Genomic DNA, 19,869 nt, shown 5'->3' on the forward strand with positions numbered 1-19,869 from the left:
ATTATTAATTCTTTTCCATCACTTTTTATCCTTATGCTTATCACTTCTGCGTTGTTCTTCCCATACCAAACCTTATCCACATTTATTTCTTTCTTCGTCATAATCATAACTCCTCCTCCACCTTTACTCTCTCTATCCTTTCTCCATATATTATATTTATTATCCAAATTTATCTTTGTTTTTTCATGCAATTTTGTCTCAGTCAGGCTTCTCCACCATCATATAGTCTTGCAATTCCAATCTACTTGACAGTATCCCATCTATATTAGTATACATTACGGTCCACCCACTGCTCCCTCTAGGGGTTCCTCCGTATTCCTTCTTTCCACATACCACTTTCTGACTCTCTCTCCTATAACTCTCCAAAAAAACTTTTCTCTTTCCTCCTCAGACCGCTCATCATTTTTCCTTCTCGCCTCTTCCACCAATTCCTTATATCTTCTCCTCTCTTCCTCATTTCTATTCTTTCTCACAAACACCTCTTTACAACCTTCTATCTCTCTTAACTTTGATGTTCTATATAGGATATCCTCCAGATTGTTGTGACTTCAGTACTACTTTAATCGGTCTGCTCACTCCCTCCTTATACGGACCCAGTCTATGGATCTCTTCCACTTCTTGTAGGTCTTTTTTTTCATCATCATTTAGATTTTTGAACAGATCTCTTACCGTTTTTAATTCTTCCTTAATTCTCTTCTTATATGTTATATTTGTTCTCTTAATTCTTCCTTAATTCTCTTATATGTTATATTTTGTTCTTTCATCCCAAATATTAACACACTCTTCTTCTTTTCTGCTATTTCCTTATCAATGTTTCCTTATTCTTCATACATTAACCAGTTCCTTGGACCTTTCTTTTTGTCTTCCTTCAACTGATCTTTAATTATTTCTTGTAATCCAACCATCTCTGCTTCCCTCGACTCAGTCCATTGTGTTTTCTTCAGTTCCCATTCCTTTCAAACCTTTCATTCTGCTCACTAATCATTTCCTTAAAGTCATCTTTCTCCTTTACTACTCTCCATTTTCTCCTCCAACCGTCTCTTGTATTTTTCAACCTCCACTCTCAAGTGTGCATTCTCATCCACCAATCGTTTTCATTTTCCTCCAGTCTCTTAACTCTTTCCTTCAAAGCCTTGCAGAATTCTCTATCCTGCTCCTCCTCACTCCTCTGAACTTTTAATTCCTTCACCAACTCCTCAAATCTCTTCTCCAACATTACCAATCTACCTTGCAATGTTGCCCCTGTTGAAGATGGACTCATGCTTTGACTGGCCACTTTCGGCTTTGCTCCCTGGGCCTCATCAACATATTTTGAATTCGGTAATTTATTTCTTACCGGTCTATCCATTTTTTGGCCTGGTAGCTACGTGTGTGTGGTGGGATGCGTTGGCGGCTGCTATGGCTGGCCTATGTGTGGTTCCCGCTCTGTCGTTTGGAGTGTGGAGGTTCTCACACCTCCAATCACTCCCATGTGGGTGTGTGTGTGTGTGTGTGGTGTGGGTGATTGTTTTCTCTGTGGTTGAGACACAGACACTGACAGACAAATCTTTTATTTCTGGACGAGGACAAAAGGCACCAGAAGTAAGGAAACAACATACAAGGAGGAAAAAGACAATAAATAGATAGATAAAAATAAAAAAAATAAATTAAATAAAAAGATACAGTTTGCTTTGTTTGACGCAATATGGAGGAGTACCGTATTTTACGGCTTATAAGACGCTGCACCATGGAAGACTATCCCTAATATTTGAAAGAGATTTCTAAGAAAAAAAGTTATTCTCGTACAAGAACACATTCACCATAAACCCGACCACCGAACACTAAAACATAAGAAACGAGGAGTCTGCAAGACTGCCTCTTACCAGAAATTTACAAGCAGTCCATCTCTTGTTATTGTTGTTGTTAAGGGTTACGACAAATTGTATGATCCTATGAGCTTGTTCTCATAAGCTCCTATGAGCTGTGAAGGGATGCATGTTTTGTTCTCAGCAGCGTTGCAGTTGCTTAGTCTTCTTGAGGAAGGGACAAATGTGGTGAAGAGCTGTTGATTGCACCAAGGCTAGTAAATGTGTGGAGCAAGGTTCTGGCGGTTGAGGTGAGCGGCGAGTGTTGTTCGTCCAATACAGAGACGCGTGACTGAGTAATATCTCGCTTGCGGGACGTTTTCCTGACCCATGGTTGCGGGGAAGAATTTTTCATTGTCTAAGGGTGGATTTTTTTTTTTTTTTTTCATAAAAATCAATTTAAAATACATTTAAAAATATAAAACTTGAAAGAAACTTATTCATCCTCAAATCCCAAAAATCTCGTCACTACTGGGTTCATGTGAAAGTTCTGAACTCTCTCATCTGCAGAATTATCACTGCTGTCACTCATGTACAATAAGTGATCCTCAGTACCATCCATGGCATTACTTATACCACACTTTTTAAAAGACTTTTCAACAACTTCAGTATTAATAGCATTCCAAGATTTTAGCACCCATTCACACACTTGAGCTATTGATGGGCGTTTCATTCTTCCACACGGTGTCATTTCATGTCGTCCTTCAGCCATCCATTTAGACCATTCTTCACGCATTTTATTCTTGAATGGTTTGTTGATGCTCACATCCAGTGGCTGCAGCTGGGAAGTAAGGCCACCAGAAATAACAGCTAATGTGTTAATTGTTCTTGCTAGTTTTTAGTGTTGTCTGTCCTGTGTGCGCTGAATTGATCCCAAACTAGCAATGCTTTTTTTCGTAGCAGTCCACCTGGCCTTTTGGACCACACCTTTTCCATCCACACGTTAATTCCAGCTTCATCCATCCAGCCTTTGTGCTGCGCAATCACATGAATGCCATCTGGCAATTTCTCCTTAGGCAATGGGCAGACAGGTGGCAGATGGAGTTTAATTCTAAAAAGTGTCAGGTTATGCATTTAGGTAAAGACAACACAAACTTTAACTATGAGATGGAGGGATGTTGGCTAGAGGCAGTAGAGGAAGGAAAGGATTTAGGAGTAGTGATAGACAGGACTATGAAATTTTCAAAGCAATGTTTAGAAGCAAGAAATAGGGCAAATAGGATCCTGAGTTTTATAAATAGAAATGTTAGTTATAAAAGTAAGGAAGTGGTGCGTAGCTTATATAATTCCTATATTAGGCCCCATTTAGAGTATTGCATACAGGCCTGGTCACCCCACTATAGGCAGGATATCAACATGTTAGAAGCAGTTCAGAGAAGAGCAACTAGGATGATACCAGCATTAAAGCGCCTGGAGTATACGTAGAGATAGATTAAAGGAATTAAACATGTTTTCATTTGAGAGGAGATGTATAAGAGGGGATATGATAGAGTTATTTAAAATGTTCTCAGATACAAACTACATAGATGTGAGATCTTTCTTTACCTTAGAGGAGGGAAATAGGACTAGAAATCATGGCAGGAAGATTAGAAAGCAAGGCTGCAGGTTAGATATAAGAAAATATTTCTTTAGTCATAGGGTGGTAGATTTCTGGAATGCATTGCCAGAGAGGGTTGTAAATAGCATTAGTTTGACAATGTTTAAAAACAAATTAGATAAGCACTTAAATTTATTAGATTTATAATTATGTATAGCACTGCATGATAGGTTTTATAAGAAATTTACTATAGTTAAACAAGACATGATCCCCATGTATGGGGACCACAAATTGTAGAGGATTTCGCTGCAGGACTTAGCCCTGTTAATGGGCCAAATATTTAGAATTAGTATATAATGTATTGTGTATTTGTAAGCGTATCTTTAAGTACTGATGACGAGGTCGCTGTGCAACTGATACAGGATAACCTAGATGGGCCCTGGTGGCCCTTTGTTATCCTATTATTTGTTATGTTATGTTATGTTAATGTTTTTTTTTTAAATCAGCAATGGTGGTAGTTTGGTGCCATCAGCACAAGCTAAAACTGCAGTGTAATGGGCCTTTTTGTGACCTGTGGTTTTAATAGTCACGGATTTGGTACCTTTTACATCAATGCTTTTATTTGAAGGTACATCACATGTTAATGGAACTTCATCCATATTCACAATCTGGCTGAGTTTGAATGAGTTCTGCTTTCTAGCATTAATGATAAATTGATGGAAGGTCATTATTTTTTGTTCATATTCCTCGGGCATCTTTTGTGATATTTTAGTCCTTGTTCGCAAGCTTAACCTGTTTCACTTCATGAAGCGAAAACACCAAGACACAGTGCCGTCGAAGTCTTCTACTCCCATGTCTGTTGCAAGTTGGCTTGCTTCTATGATTATCATTTTTGTTGTAACTGCAATCCCCAAGTTTCTGTGTTCCATTATCCACGTGCACAAGTCTTTTTCTAACTCTGGCCATTTTGCTGGTACTTGACGTAAATTGTGCTTCGCCTTGTTTCCAGTTTCTCTCGATTCTTCTTCTTGTTTCCTCCACTGCCTAATCATTTTTTCAGTAGGTGGTGGTCCAAAGTGTCTTTCTGCAGCTCTGTCTCCATGTCCTTTGGCATATTGTACAACTTGTAGCTTGTATGCAATAGTATAACTAAACCGTTTCGATGAAGTAGCCATGGGTGATAATTTCAGGACAAAAGTTTGTGATACGTGTGACAGCCAGGTGGTAACTGATATATTTAATGGCAAAAAAGTGTGAGCAAACGTTTTATGTATTTCGAGCATAGTAAAAGCAAACGTTTTATATGATTCGAATCAAGATCAAGAGTGGGAAGGCTGCCGCCTGCTGCTGCCAGTACCATAATAGAGCGTGCTACATGGCAGAGGTTATGCTTAAGGCTAAGCTTGTGGTTCAGCTCAGGAAGGATTATGGTATTGGAAATACTTGTAACAGCTAAGTACTGAGTTTACATTATATAAAAGGTTGAATTAAATAGTATTTAATTTAACATCATAGCGTAATGACTCGTCATACAAATTCAGGTCGGTATCAGTCAAGTGTACAAGCTCTCTTGAGCCGGTGTGTTGCCTCACAATACAACATTCGTCTTGGAAGACGCACTAGTATTTTTCAGGGTATTTTTTTGGAAAAAAAGTGCGTCTTATAATAAGCATTAAAATACGGTATTTAGTTGTGGTTAGTGGTGGTGGAAGCTCTATACTATTCACACATGCTTCCCTCCACACAGTTTGTTTGGTTTGACTCACTGTGGAGTATTTAGAAGCATATTTGCACTGAAGACTTGACACTGTTCACACATGCTTCCCTCCTTACATTTTGCTTGGTTTGACTAAGTGTGAAGCAGTATTTACACTCATAGTGGTGATGAGGACTCTTTGCCACTATTCACACATGCCTTCCTCTCCACAGTTTGCCCTGAGTGACAAGTGCCTGTCCTCCCTCACCCCGCGTCCGCCCATCAATCTGTCCGCCAGCAACTTCATGGACTGCGTGCTGCCTCGTTCCCGGGACAGAGACACGCTGCACACCACCTCCTCCTCGGCCTCCTCCCTCCACTCCTCCTCCCAGGGCCTGGACATCACCTCCATCCTCACCGACCTGCAGCTGCCACAGTACATAGGTGAGCTCTCCTTTTTTTTTTTTTTTTTTTTTTTTTTTTTTTTTAGGGAAGAGTGCCAGCCAAGGGCAAAAAAAAGAAAGTTAGAAAAAAGCCCACTTGAGCTGGCTCTCCAAAGAGTAGAAAAGTGCCAAAACCGTCAGCCAGAATTAGGGGAGCAAATGCCTCGATACCTCCCTCTTAAAAGAAGACAAGTTGTAGGAATTTAGAAATACAGATGCAGGGAGGGAGTTCCAGAGTTTACCAGTGAAAGGGATGAATGATTGAGCGTACTGGTTAACTCTTGCATTAGAGAGTTGGACAGAATAGGGATGAGAGGAAGAAGAAAGCCTTGTGCAGCGTGGCCGCAGGAGGAGGGGAGGCATGCAGTTAGCAAGATCAGTAGAACAGTTACCATGAAAATAGCGATAAAATATAGAAAGGGATGCAACATTTCGGCGGTGAGAAAGAGAGTGAAGACAGTTAGTCAGAGGAGGGGAGTTGATGAGACGAAGAGCTTTGATTCCACCCTATCAAGCAAAGCTGTGTGACTGGAACCCCCAAACATGCGAAGAGTACTCCATACAGGGACGGATAAGGCCCTTATACAGAGTAAGCAGTTGGAGGGGCGAGAAAAACTGGCGGAGACGCCTCAGAACACCTAACTTCATAGAAGCTGTTTTAGCAAGAGATGAGATGTGAAGTTTCCAGTTAAGATTATGAGCAAAGGACAGACCGAGGATATTCATTGTGGAAGAGGAAGACAGTTGAGTGTCATTGAAGAAGAGGGGATAGTTGTCTGGAAGGTTGTGTCGAGTTGATAGATGGAGGAATTGAGTTTTTGAGGCATTGAAAACTACTAGATTTTCTCTGCCCCAATCAGAAATTTTAGAAAGATCGGAAGTCAGGCGTTCTGTGGCGTCCCTGCGTGATCTGTTAATTTCCTGAAGGGTTGGACGTCTCTGAAAGAACGTGGAAAGATGTAGGGTGGTATCATCAGCGTAGGAGTGGATAGGGCAAGAAGTTTGGTTAAGAATAAAAAGAGAGTGGGTGACAGGACAGAACCCTGAGGAACACCACTATTAATAGGTTTAGGAGAAGAACAGTAGCCGTCTACCACAGCAGCAATAGAGCGGTCGGAAAGGAAACTTGAGATAAAGTTGCAGAGAGAAGGATAGAAGCCGTAAGAGGGCAGTTTTGAAATCAAAGCTTTATGCCAGACTCTATCAAAAGCTTTTGATATGTCTAACGCAACAGCAAAAGTTTTGAAATCTCTAAAGAGGATGACCAAGACTCAGTAAGGAAAGCCAGAAGATCACCAGTAGAGTCAAATGAGACCTTGACGGAAGCCATACTGGCGATCAGACAGAAGATTGTGAAGTGACAGATGTTTGAGAATCTTCCTATTCAGGATAGATTAAAAACTTTAGACAAGCAAGAGATTAAAGCTATAGGACGGTAGTTTGAGGGGTTAGAACGGTCACTGATCTGGAAACTTGAAATGGTAGGAGGGTGCATGGCAGTTTACTAAAATGGATGGAAGACTTTTGGTAGGAAGAGAAATGAGAACAATAATTAAGGACAGACCATCAGAATGGGGATTGGTGGAGAGTGGAGTTCCACAGGGATCAGTGTTGGCACCAGTAAAGTCTACATAAATGACATGGTGGATGGGGTGTCCAGTTAAGCCTATTTGCTTTTTAGAAATCTCTAAAGAGGATGACCAAGACTCGGTAAGGAAAGCCAGAAGATCACCAGTAGAGTGACCTTGACGGAAGCCATATTGGCGATCAGACAGAAGATTGTGAAGTGACAGATGTTTGAGAATCTTCCTATTCAGGATAGATTAAAAAACTTTAGACAAGCAAGAGATTAAAGCTATAGGACGGTAATTTGAGGGGTTAGAACGGTCACCTTTTTTAGGAACAGGCTGAATGTAGGCGAACTTCCAGCAGGAAGGAAAGGTAGAAGTCGATAGACAAAGTTGGAAGAGTTTGGCCAGGCAAGGTGCAAGCACAGAAGCACAGTTTTTGAGAACAATAGGAGGGACCCCATCAGGTCCATAAGCCTTCCGAGGGTTTAGGCCAGCAAGGGCATGGAAAACATCATTACGAAGAATTTTGATTGTAGACATGAAATAGTCAGAGGGAGGAGGAGAGGAGGACAAGCCCAGAATCGTCCAAGGTGGAGTTGTGAGCAAAGGTTTGAGAAAAGAGTTCAGCTTTAGAGACAAGAGATGGCAGTGGTGCCATCAGGATGAAATAAAGGAGGGAAAGATGAAGAAGTGAAGTTATTTGAGATGTTTTGGCTAGATGCCAGAAGTCACGAGGAGAGTTTGAGTTTGAAAGATTTTGACATTTCCTATTTATGAAAGAGTGTTTGGCAAGTTGAAGAACAGACTTGGCATGATTCTGGGCAGAGATATAAAGTGCATGAGGTTCAGGAGATGGAAGGCTTAAGTACCTTTTGTGGGCAACCTCTCTATCATGTATAGCACGAGAACAGGCTGAGTTAAACCAAGGTTTAGAAGGTTTAGGTTGAGAAAAAGAATGAGGAATGTACGCCTCCATGCCAGATACTAACACCTCTGTTATGCGTTCAGCACAAAGAGATGGGTCTCTGACACGGAAGCAATAATCATTCCAGGGAAAATCGGCACAATACCTCCTCAGGTCCCCCCAACTGGCAGAGGCAAAACGCCAGAGGCACCTTCGCTTTTGGGGATCCTGCAGAGGATTGGAAAAATAGGACAAGATACAGAAATGAGATTGTGATCGGAGGAGCCCAACGGAGATGAAAGGGTGACAGCATAAGCAGAAGGGTTAGAGGTGAGGAAGAGATCAAGAATGTTGGGCGTGTCTCCAAGACGGTCAGGAATACGAGTAGGGTGCTGCACCAGTTGCTCTAGGTCATGGAGGATAGCAAAGTTGAAGGCTAGTTCACCAGGGTGGTCAGTGAAGGGAGAGGAAAGCCAAAGCTGGTGGTGAACATTGAAATCTCCAAGAATGGAAATCTCAGCGAAAGGGTAGAGGGACAGAATGTGCTCCACTTTAGAAGTTAAGTAGGCAAAGAAATTACTATAGTCAGAAGAGTTAGGAGAGAGATAAACAGCACAGATGAATTTAGTTTGAGAGTGACTGTTAAGTCGTAGCCAGATGGTGGAAAATTCGGAAGACTCAAGAGCGTGGGCACAAGAGCAAGTTAAGTCGTTGCGTACATAGACGCAACATCCAGCTTTGGAATGAAAATGAGAATAGAGAAAGTAGGAGGGAACAGAGAAGAGGCTACTGTCTGTTGCCTCAGACAGCTGTGTTTCGGTGAGGAAAAGAAGATGAGGTTTAGTAGAGGAGTGGTGGTGTTCCACAGATTGAAAATTAGATCTAAGACTGCGAATGTTGCAGAACTTAATGTAGAAAAAGTTGAGGGAGGTGTCAAGGCATTTGTGGTCTTCAGCAGGAGAGGACATTTTTGGTCCCCTCCCCAGAGGGGACTCCGAGGCGTTGTTTATTTTGGGTCCCATTTTTCTTTTAAATTTTGATTTGGAGTGAAGGGTGTATGTGTGGTAAGTGCATGTAGTTTTGTGTGAAGAAGGAAAGCTGTCTTTAGAGGGTAGGCTGTGACTATCCCCTTGAGTTGTGAGACACAAAGGGAAAGATTCAATGAGATCACAACTAGCTTTAATGGAAGGTTCACAGCACCTCCTAAACTAGTACTATTAGATCTCATTGGGAGTAAGTTATTGTTTCGGTAGGTGTCTACTACCTCCTCCCTTGTATTGTTTTGTTTGGGATACACGGCTTGGCAAGTTACCACCCTGTTACTTTATTGTACCAGGCTATTAACTGGTTTTTCGGTGAAAGGACAGGTTAAGAGGGGACCTGGTGGAAGTCTTTGAAGTGGTAGAGGGGACATAGCAAAGGTGATGCAGAGGGGACCTGGTGGAAGTCTTGAAGTGGTAAGGGAGGTTTATAACAAAGGCAGTGTAGCAAAATTGTCAGGGTTAGTAATCAGGCTAGAAGGAATATTGGATGCAAGGTTGACAAATTTAGTTTCAGGAAATAGATAGGAAGGAGTCGTTTCTAAAAGAGGTGGATGACTGGAACAGACTTGGTAACCAGGTTGTTGGTGGTGAGTTATTGGTGAGCTGTGAAGTAAGATTAGGTGATATTTCTTAATGGTGATGACAGTGCAGGTGGTATGCATGGTGTGTTAGTGGTGAGCTTTGAAGTGAGAGTAGACGATATTTCTGGATGGGATGACAGTGGGGGTGGCAGGCATGGTGAGTTATTGGTGAGCTGTGAAGTGAGAGTAGATAATATTTCTGGATGGTGATGACAGTGGAGGTGGCAGGCTTGGTGAGCTTTGAGGTAAGATTAAACAATATTTCTGGATGGTGATGACAGTGGAGGTGGCAGGCATGGCTCACACTGTTGTATTCTTGGTAAGAAAGGAAACACTTGGAGCCTTTTAGGGATTTTTAAAGTAGACAGCAGCAGTGCAACAGTGTGTAATGACGGCGTCTCCCAAGGAATACCTGTACCTATATATAGAAGTGCTCGATCAAAGTGCAGGCTGTGAACTGACCAACTCGGGCTTCGGGGGGGTATATTTACTAGTAATAGACTCGAGCAAACGTACCAAAACCTTGAGCTCCGTAAAAATGAAACATTGGTTGAAGCAAAATGAAATAAACATTGAAATATCAATTAATTAATTCAGTGATTACTGAGAATAGCGTAACACACACAGGCCGTGCTGTGTGATGTGTGGGCCTGATGGCTTCCTACACCTCTTTCCCCCCTCTCCCCCTCTATCATCTTGTGTTGTGTCTGAGTCAGCCTGATGAAGCCCCTGCACTGTGGCTCACCTGTACTGATGCTATAGTCTGGTTGTAATCAAGGACAAAAACCTGCATAACACAAAGGACATGCAGTAAATAGCAGATGGTGTGATAACTAAATAAAAAAAATAAATGAATAAGTAAGTAGATAAATAAATTAATTAAGTAAGTAAATAAATAAATAGATAAATAAATGCTACACACACTTCACACATAGCACGTCCATGAGCAAGTGTGTACCCTCACACAAAATGTGGCTCCCCAGTGGAGGGTGAGGCTGTGTTCTGCGTCAGGGAGGGGCGGTACTCTGTCTGTCTGTCTGTCTGTCTGTCTGTTTGGTGTGTTTATAGATTAACCTTGGTAGGTGTGTAACATTTCAGTCAATGTTCCTGCTTGTGTTTTGTGGATGAATATTGCAGTGAACATTTCAGGTGGTTTGTGTGTACATACTGCATGTATTCTGAGCAAGTATGAAAACTAGTGAGTGGTGGCAGGTGTTGCTGTGTGCTGTGGTGTTGCTGTGTGCTGTGCCTAATTAGACTCTTCACGTGTGGTAAGGTGGGCCTTAAGATTGGTCCTTGCCAGCCACCAGGAGTTGACAGGACTAAATGTGTGTTAAGTAAAGTCAAGTGTATTGTCATCATATACGTATATGCACATAACTAACAAAGTAGAGAATTATTGGCATGATCTGTCGAGCTGGGGGTCTGTGATGGAATAATTTATAGAAATTTCAGCAAGGTTGGGTATCGTTAAATATTACTTGTATCTTATCTTCATACACTTAACATACATAGACATACCTAAATATATAAACTACTTATTAGGCACATGCCTGTATACATACATACATCAGGACACAAACTCGTGTACCCACATACACATGTGTGTTTTTGTCTCCCCAAGTGGAATTGCTGGACTGGCATATAGATAGTGAAATAAAGATTTAAGGCATGAAAGTGTGAAAGTGTTATGTGAAGTGCACGTAACACTATCTTATCCATCAGTGCAATGTCTTGTGACACATTTTCCTCAAGGGAGTCACTGTCACAGATATTTCTTATCTTTCTCATCTACTTTTTCTTCCATTTTTCCTGTCTATGGTACACTTATTCTTACCAACCTCCACTCTCTCTCCCTCTCTCTCTCTCTCTCTCTCTCTCTCTCTCTCTCTCTCTCTCTCTCTCTCTCTCTCTCTCTCTCTCTCTCTCTCTCTCTCTCTCTCTCTCTCTCTCTCTCTCTGTGTGTGTGTGTGTGTGTGTGTGTGTATTTATTTACCTAGTTGTAGTTTTACAGGGCCTGGGCTTTATGCTCGTGTGGCCCCGTCTCCATATCTACACTTATCCAATCTTACTTTAAAAGTATGCACACTTGTTGCAGACACTACTTCTTCCTTTAAACTGTTCCACGTCTCAATACATCTTTGAAACTATATTTTTAACCTCTCTCGGACATCTTCCTTTTTTTTTTTATTTGGTGTGTGTGTGTGTGTGTGTGTGTGTGTGTGTGTGTGTGTGTGTGTGTGTGTGTGTGTGTATTTATTTACCTAGTTGTAGTTTTACAGGGCCTGGGCTTTATGCTCGTGTGGCCCCGTCTCCATATCTACACTTATCCAATCTTACTTTAAAAGTATGCACACTTGTTGCAGACACTACTTCTTCCTTTAAACTGTTCCACGTCTCAATACATCTTTGCGGGAAACTATATTTTTTAACATCTCTCAGACATCTTCCTTTTTTTTTTTTATTTGGTGTGTGTGTGTGTGTGTGTGTGTGTGTGTGTGTGTGTGTGTGTGTGTGTCATTGACTATTTCTGCCCATCATGCTCGCCTTGACAGTTTCCCCGTGACTCCCACCAACAGCCTGATCACTGAGTGTGTGCCACTCATTCACCACTATTCAAGAACCTATTCTTCCCTTCATTTGTTAGTTAATCTCACTTTGCCAAGCTGGCATACATTTCTTCTCTTATCTTGTTGTGCCTCCCAGTACCACTGACACCTCCACTGGCTTGCCTCTAAACCTATGCCTCTCTAAAGAATGTAACTTTAAAGCCTTCCATATCCTATTGTAAAGAATGTTCCTATTTTAATTTGAACATAAATAACATTCTCACATGTCCTGTAGTTGTTGGTAAGAAACCTCTTTTTGCACAGTGCAGTCTACACACACTGGCTGTGTTGTGTACTCTGTCATCTCACTCATGCCAGTGTTTCAAGGCATCCCTAGAAGCTTCTGACACCCTGACATGCACCCTGCACCTCTGACACCTCCCTTCTGTCCAGTGTTTTGCTCATCTTGGTCTCTCCTGCCAGATGTGTTCCTGGGGCAGGAGGTGGACCTCAAGATGTTCCTCTCCCTGGAGGATTATGAACTCAAGGAACTCGGCATCACCATCTTTGGACACCGCAAACGCATTCTCATGGCCATTAAAGGTGGGTGGTGGGTGGTGGTGGTGGTGGCGGCAGCGGCGGCGGCGGCACTGCCACCTAATGGTGCAAGATGTGATGTTTGTTTTCCTAATTGTTTAATTGTTTACTTATTTATTCATTTCTATTTTAATGTATTTTTATTTATTTATATATTTATTCATTTATGAGGCAAAAGTATTATCAATATTGAAGGTTGTCAAAATATCCATCTTGAAAGATTACAAGTGATTGCTTGGAAGTACACAAGCAAGCAGGGAGTGGTGTTTACCAGTCTGAGTGTCTTTCTCGCCAGCTTAATCCTTATTCAGGGTCTCATTATAAATTTCTGTCTTGAGATATTCTTTCTTTCTTTTAATTCTTTCCCCTGATGTCCTGATGGCACAGTCCTTCCAGCTGATCCTTGGTCTTCTCTTGCTTCTGCAACACTCCTCTCCTGTTCTCAGATGACCAGACCATCACCATCACCCTCAATTTTCTCACACACTTCAGGGACTTGCTGGTCCTCTCTCACACTCACTACTTACCCTGTCACTGCTCACCATCTCAGCATCTTCATTCCTGCCACACTGAGTTTTCACTTGTCTGGGCTTCCAGGGCTCTGCATCTAGTCTGAATCACAGCAGGCCTCTTTACAGTCTGTAGACTTAACCTTAGTGAAGCACAATGGGTATTCTTGTCTTGAGATTACAAAGCACACCTGAGACTCCTATAATTTCCCACCCACATCCATGATTTGCACTCTCCATTATACTGACTGTATCCATCACTGACTGACCCAGGTGTTTGATTTATGCACACCCTCTTGATGTCGACTCCTAAACTCACTTGCTGGTCTTCAAATTTATTAAAAATGGTCTTGGTCCTGCTTGGCTTCATTCCTCAACTTCCCTGAGCATGTTGCTGCTCCTTGAATCTCCTTCCCAGTCTTCAGTGTAACTAACAAACACTGTCGTTGGTGTAGAGTGATGGATGGTTCTTAACCTTTTTACTACCATGTCCCATTTAAGAATTTGTCCTTCCCTCCATGCTCCCCTTTTCTCTATGAATGCAATTCCCTTCTACATTTTAAAGAAAGGCAATACTTTTGCATTTTTCATAAACTTATTACTTGACCATGTTATTGTTAGGAGAAATAAAATTACTGCTTTTTTTTCCCCAAGGCCTCAAGCCCCCCACTTGGAAATTACTGACTCCCCCAAAGGGGGTCCCCCTCATCTTAAGAACCACAGGTGTAGAGCAAACACCACCAAGGCAGTCCTTCCTCTCATCTTGCATTAGCATACCTATCACTGTGTTTGAAGGGCGAGGACCGACATGGCTCCTTGACGTACCACTGCTTCAACTTTAACCTGTCTGTCACTCCTGCCGTTCTTCTCGCTTGTCATCACAATTCCATGTTACCATAAGCTTCCCTGAACACTGTGATGTGTATTCAGTGCCTCCTGCTCCCTGAGACACCTCTGTACCTCAGGCCTGGGTGCAAGTGTGTGCCTGTCTCACCTCTATGAAGGCCACATTCATCACCAATGGCTTCCCCTGCACTAATCCATCACTTGTCATTCAGTCTCTCTCTCTCTCTCTCTCTCTCTCTCTCTCTCTCTCTCTCTCTCTCTCTCTCTCTCTCTCTCTCTCTCTCTCTCTCTCTCTCTCTCTCTCTCTCTCTCTCTCTCTCTCTCTCTCTCTCTCTCTCTCTCTCTCTCTCTCTCTCTCTCTCTCTCCAAGATTAATTTTCCGTTTCCGAGTGATTTATGAGTTTCTGTTCCAGTGTTTTGTGATTTGTGGGATTCCAAAAACCTCCTGAAATGAGTCCGACTGTGTGTGTTTAGTTTTATCTTCAGGGATTGAATTAAACTTAAAATTTGTACCGTTTCTTGAACAAGCTAGGTAAGCACAGTGCAGTGTGTTCTTTCAAGGATTGTTTTGGGGTTTAGCACATCTTTATCTCGTCTATCTAATTTATCATTGTCCTTTTGATACAGTTTCCATGATTGCTTATCTCTGGTTTGTCAGTGCCTCCTTTTGATAATGGGTTTCTTGCTTGACAGTTTATCTACAACTAATCTTTCTGTGTTGCATATTTGTGAAGCATTATCATATCCCTTGATTACTTCTTTCCTTTCTGTGTTGCATGTTTGTGAACTGTTATCGTATCCCTTCTTTCCTCTAAGTAGGGCAGTTATTGCATAAAGTCAAGCTCATTCATGTCTCACTTTAAAGTCATTTATCATGTTTATAAAGCTTTAGATTAAAGCCGTGAAACTTCTGGAACACAAAGCTTGGTCAGATCTGTGTGTGTGTGTGTGTGTGTGTAATTCACCTCGGTTGCCTGCTGGTCACCCAGCCAGTTTTCCCATTATGGAGCAAGCTCAGAGCTCGTAGACTGATCTTCGGGTAGGACTGAGACCACAACATACTCCACACACCGAGAAAGCGAGGTCACAACCCCTTGAGTTACATCCCGTACCTATTTACTGCTAGGTGAACACACCCTACACATTAAGAGGCTTGCCCATTTGTCTCGCCGCCTCCGGGATTCGAACCCGGACCCTCTCGAGTGTGAGTCGAGCGTGCTAACCACTACACTAAGCTTAGTCAGATCAGTGTGTGTGTGTGTGTGTGCTGTCCATTGGCTGATTGCTCTGTCAGAAAAACAGTATTTCCTCTTGTCCTTTATATCCTGTGTCCTCTTACTGAGTGTTGTGTGTGTGAAGTGTGCAAGTCTTTCCTGTATAGTCATTCTTAGGAAAATGGTATATCCTTTTGTCCTTTATATCCTGTGTCCTCTTACTGAGTGTTGTATGTGTGAAGTGTATAAGTCTTTCTTGTATAGTCATTCTTCAGCTTACAGTTGACTTCCGTTGTCTTTCACTTGGCACAGCACAGTACCATCTACATCCACCCAAACTTGGATATTGTAATGTCTTAAATGCTTCCAACAACAATGAACTCTTTCTGTCAATGAACTGTTGAGCTATTTAGACACTAGAAGCAGGTGTGGGCAAACTAAGGCCATGCGGTTCACTGAAGGAATTAATGCTGCTCTCCAAATGTTTGTAAATTTGTTAAAGTTACCAAGCAAGGTCAAATAATATTGTGAACATTTTGTCTTTCTCCCACAGGGGTGAGTATGCCTGGGAGAGTAGCTTTTTCTTTGAAAGACTTTAATTTCTTCTGTTTTAAGTATTATTGTTTTGGATCTCTCTCTCTCTCTCTCTCTCTCTCTCTCTCTCTCTCTCTCTCTCTCTCTCTCTCTCTCTCTCTCTCTCTCTCTCTCTCTCTCTCTCTCTCTCTCTCTCTCTCTCTCTCTCTCTCTCTCTCTCTCTCTCTCTCTCTCTCTCTCTCTCTCTCTCTCTCAATAAATTGTTGAGGCCCCACAGCAGAAGTTACGGCACATTGTTCTGTCTCCCACACAGACCTGTCAAGCAAGTCGTCACTGTTCCTTGGTGGAGCTGCAGGAAGTGGACTGGGAGGATTGGACCACCATTCCCCACTCAGGGACTCCACCACTACCACATCCTCCTCCACCACTTGGGACTGAGATGACAATGGATCGACACACTTCACTACATCTGTTTTACTACTACTACTACTACTACTACTACTACTACTACTACTGGTGGTGGTGGTGGTGGTGGTGTTACCCTGGGAATACTAACACTTCTTTACTAACTCCACAAGCATCCATTCACTTCATGTCTGTTTCCTGCCACTGTTACTCCTGTTACTCTTAGACTCATCCTTGTGCTTCTATAACTGCTTCATCTTGCACTACAGTGTGTTTGTAATGTTGCTTGTGTCCTTCGTATCCACTACTGGTGCTTCTACTAGGGAGCTCTACTATGGTTAGGTTTGTTCCTTACTTTGCTAGTTTTGTTGGTCGGTCCTGCTGTCGTTACTATTGCCATTACAACTACTACTGTTACATCCGTCCCACTGCTGCTACTCCTATTGCTGGTGCCTTCATTACTACTATTACTACAACAAAAACCACCACTACTAATATTCCATCCATCAGTGGTGCTTTACAACTACTACTATTATGATTGCATACATTTGTCTTCATTACTACTACTCATTTTACTATTGCTGGTGTTTTTGCTGTTACTGCATCAATGACTGTACTGGGAGTGGAAGTGTGGGTGGGCTGGGCTGGGCAGGGCAGGGAGGGAGGGTAGGTTAGACTGGGCTGGGCTGGGAGGGAAGGGAAGGGACAGACAGATAGACACGGAAGAAGACCAATGCGTTGAAAGTGTATTTTTTTATAGGATAACTCTAGGATACATTTTTTTTTTCTTTGACGCTACTAATAGACCGGGAGGAAGTACTTAAGAGGGCCACCCTGCAGTGCGCCCCAACCTGTGAGTGGTGGTGAGGATGATTCGTCTAGTGGATTGAGCATGTGGTTCGTTTGTTTTGTACGGTTTGACTGACACAATCCATGTCTTCAATAGGTAACCAACCCCATTCTGATGTGGCATGTCTGACTTAAGGAAGCCAAGATTACTTTGACGATATATATATATTGTAAGGTTTCATGTGAACCTCGCTGTTGCCGTGTGTGTGTGTGTGTGTGTGTGTGTGTGGAGGGTTGGCAAAATATGCTAAAAGTTTCAATCTCCCCTCACAGCAGAAAGATGTTTGTTTGTTTGTTTGTTTTTCCATCTTTTCTGCTGTTATATTTTCTGCAGTATAAGAATTGATGCAGAGGAAGGAGTGCCGTACAAGGAAATGATGGGGCATTAATACTGAGTGTGTGGGGGGAGAGAGGGAGAGTGAGCTATTAGTATGAAAGAAATGTAAGAATTTATTAGTGAATTAAGAAGAATGAGTGGAATACAAAAGGATACAGTGTGTGTGTGTGTGTGTGTTGCTAGTACTGAAGGAATGAAGAGGACCTCATGATACATTGCTACTAGTGTGAGTATGTGTGCGTGTGCCTTGGACCAAGAGATGCGCACACATGCATAGGTCGAGGCACCAATGATGCTCGCTCCGCCAAGCACCAAGCACCAGGTGCCTTCCACCAGTGTTCCCGAGAGGTGTACATGTGATATTAAGCTAGCAAGGTTCAGCCCTGTGGCTGTGCTTCCACAAAAGAAAAAAAAAAAAAAGCAATTTTTGTTCGAGAAATTTTTCGTTAATTATTTTTATAGCAGTTGGAATTTTTTTCATTTGTTTGTTGGTTTACAAATGTGCATGAATTATGAATTACCTTGTCCATTTTTTCTAGTCTTTCTGTTCACTACTGCGGAAGGGAAAGGTTGTCATTCATGGCGGGTTTTTAAGAATTTTTTTTATTTCTTTTATGAATTATTAGAAGTTTGTTTTAGTTCAGTGTTCGGGGTTGGCGTGGTGACCGCCTGTCTGGGGCGTCGCGGCGCGCCACGGCCTGCCGCGGCACAACCTGCACGCACTTTTATTTAAGAGAATTTATCCAAAAAAATGTTTTTGAAAAAAAAAAAAATTGATTCCTTCTATTTTGAATAAAGATATCATATATACTAAAATGTTGCTTGTTTTCTTTTTATCTATAGCAGGGGTTGGCAGGGGAGGGGTGTGGGTGACGCGTCTCCCAGAAGTGTCCTCTATACTGTGCTATACTGAATCTTAAGGCAATGGATGCTCCTCCATAGCCCTGCTGGCTCATCGCGCGCGCGCACACACACACACACACACACACACACACACACACACACACACACACACACACACACACACACACACACACACACACACACACACACATTTTAGATTTAACAAGAACATCTATCAACACGGGACAGGTGCCAATAGAATGGAAAAGGGCAAATGTAGTACCAATTTACAAAAGTGGATGTCGCATGGAACCATTGAATTATAGAGCTGTTTCTTTGACCACCATTATGTGTAAGATATGTGAAGTGATCAAAAGCAAGTGGTGTGACTTCCTGGAAAACAAACAAATACTAAGTGAGAAACGGGTTGGCTTTAGAAAAGGGAAATCGTGTGTATCAAATTTGCTATGTTTCTGCTCAAAAGAGTGGTCGATATTTTACAAGAGGGATGGATGGGTTGATTGTGTATACCTAGACTTAAAAAAGCATTTGATAAAGTACCACAACAGATTGATGTGGAAGTTAAGTAGTATTGGAGGAATACGGGGAAATCTGACGGAGTGGATGAGAAATTATTTGACAGGTAGAGAAATGAGGACGGTAGTGAAGGGAGTGAAGTCAGAGTGGAGGAAGGTAACCAGTGGAGTTCCCCAAGGTTCGGTGCTTGGTCCCATCATGTTCCTGATCTATATAAATGACATGCCAGAGGGAGTGAGAAGTTATATGAATATGTTTGCAGATGATGCAAAGATTATGAGGAGAGTGAGGAATATGCATGACTGTAATATACTGCAGAAGGACTTGGACAAAATATATGAATGGAGCAGGACGTGGCAAATGGAATTCAATACCAACAAAAGCTGTGTAATGAGAATGGGTAGAAGTAAATATAGACCATATAAAGACTACCAGCTGGGGGAAGACTGTAATTGAAGTCAGTGAAGAAAAAGACTTGGGAGTGACTGTACAGAGTAATCTGTCTCCAGAAAAGCACATTAATAGAATATTTGGAAAACGTACAGCATGCTCCAAAGTATAGGATGGGCATTTAATTACCTGGACGGGAACATGATAAAGAAAATATTGACCACCCTGATTAGGCCACAGTTGGAATATGCATCAGTAATTTGGTCACCATACATGAAGAAACATGTCAAGAAACTGGAAAGAGTGCAGAGGTTAGCAACAAGAATGATACCAGACTTTAAGGAGGTACCGTATGAGGAGAGGTTAAATAGGCTGGAATTAAGCATGTTGGAAGAAAGAAGAGTCAGAGGGGATATGATAACAATGTTCAAAATAGTACATGGAGTGGACATATTGGATAGGGAGAACCTGATCACGATGGCATCCAGTAATTACCTAAGAGGACACCCAAAGAAAATACTGAAGGATTCCTGCACGAGCGACATCAAGAAGTATAGCTTCCCGTATCGGAGCATTGATGCATGGAACAAACTGAGCGTGGATGTGGTGTGTGCGGCGAGTGTCAGTCAAATGAAGGAAA

The 19,869-nt window shown here is 42.0% G+C and overlaps 1 protein-coding gene across 5 annotated transcripts in view; it reads left to right on the plus strand.

Annotated features, from left to right (window-relative positions):
- Positions 1-18,275, plus strand: part of LOC123513389 (protein bicaudal C homolog 1-like) — a 121,927-nt gene extending 103,652 nt beyond the window's left edge. For all 5 annotated transcript variants that reach the window (XM_045270526.1, XM_045270534.1, XM_045270542.1 and 2 more), the window contains 3 exons: positions 5,311-5,521; positions 12,652-12,771; positions 16,182-18,275. In XM_045270526.1, the coding sequence (XP_045126461.1) occupies positions 5,311-5,521; positions 12,652-12,771; positions 16,182-16,306 (456 nt within the window). In that variant the 3' untranslated portion in view covers positions 16,307-18,275. The remainder of the gene's footprint in view (positions 1-5,310; positions 5,522-12,651; positions 12,772-16,181) is intronic.
- The last annotated feature ends 1,594 nt before the right edge of the window (positions 18,276-19,869 follow it).

The sequence above is a fragment of the Portunus trituberculatus genome, chromosome 5, assembly GCF_017591435.1.
Source record: "Portunus trituberculatus isolate SZX2019 chromosome 5, ASM1759143v1, whole genome shotgun sequence".
NCBI lineage: Eukaryota > Metazoa > Arthropoda > Malacostraca > Decapoda > Portunidae > Portunus > Portunus trituberculatus.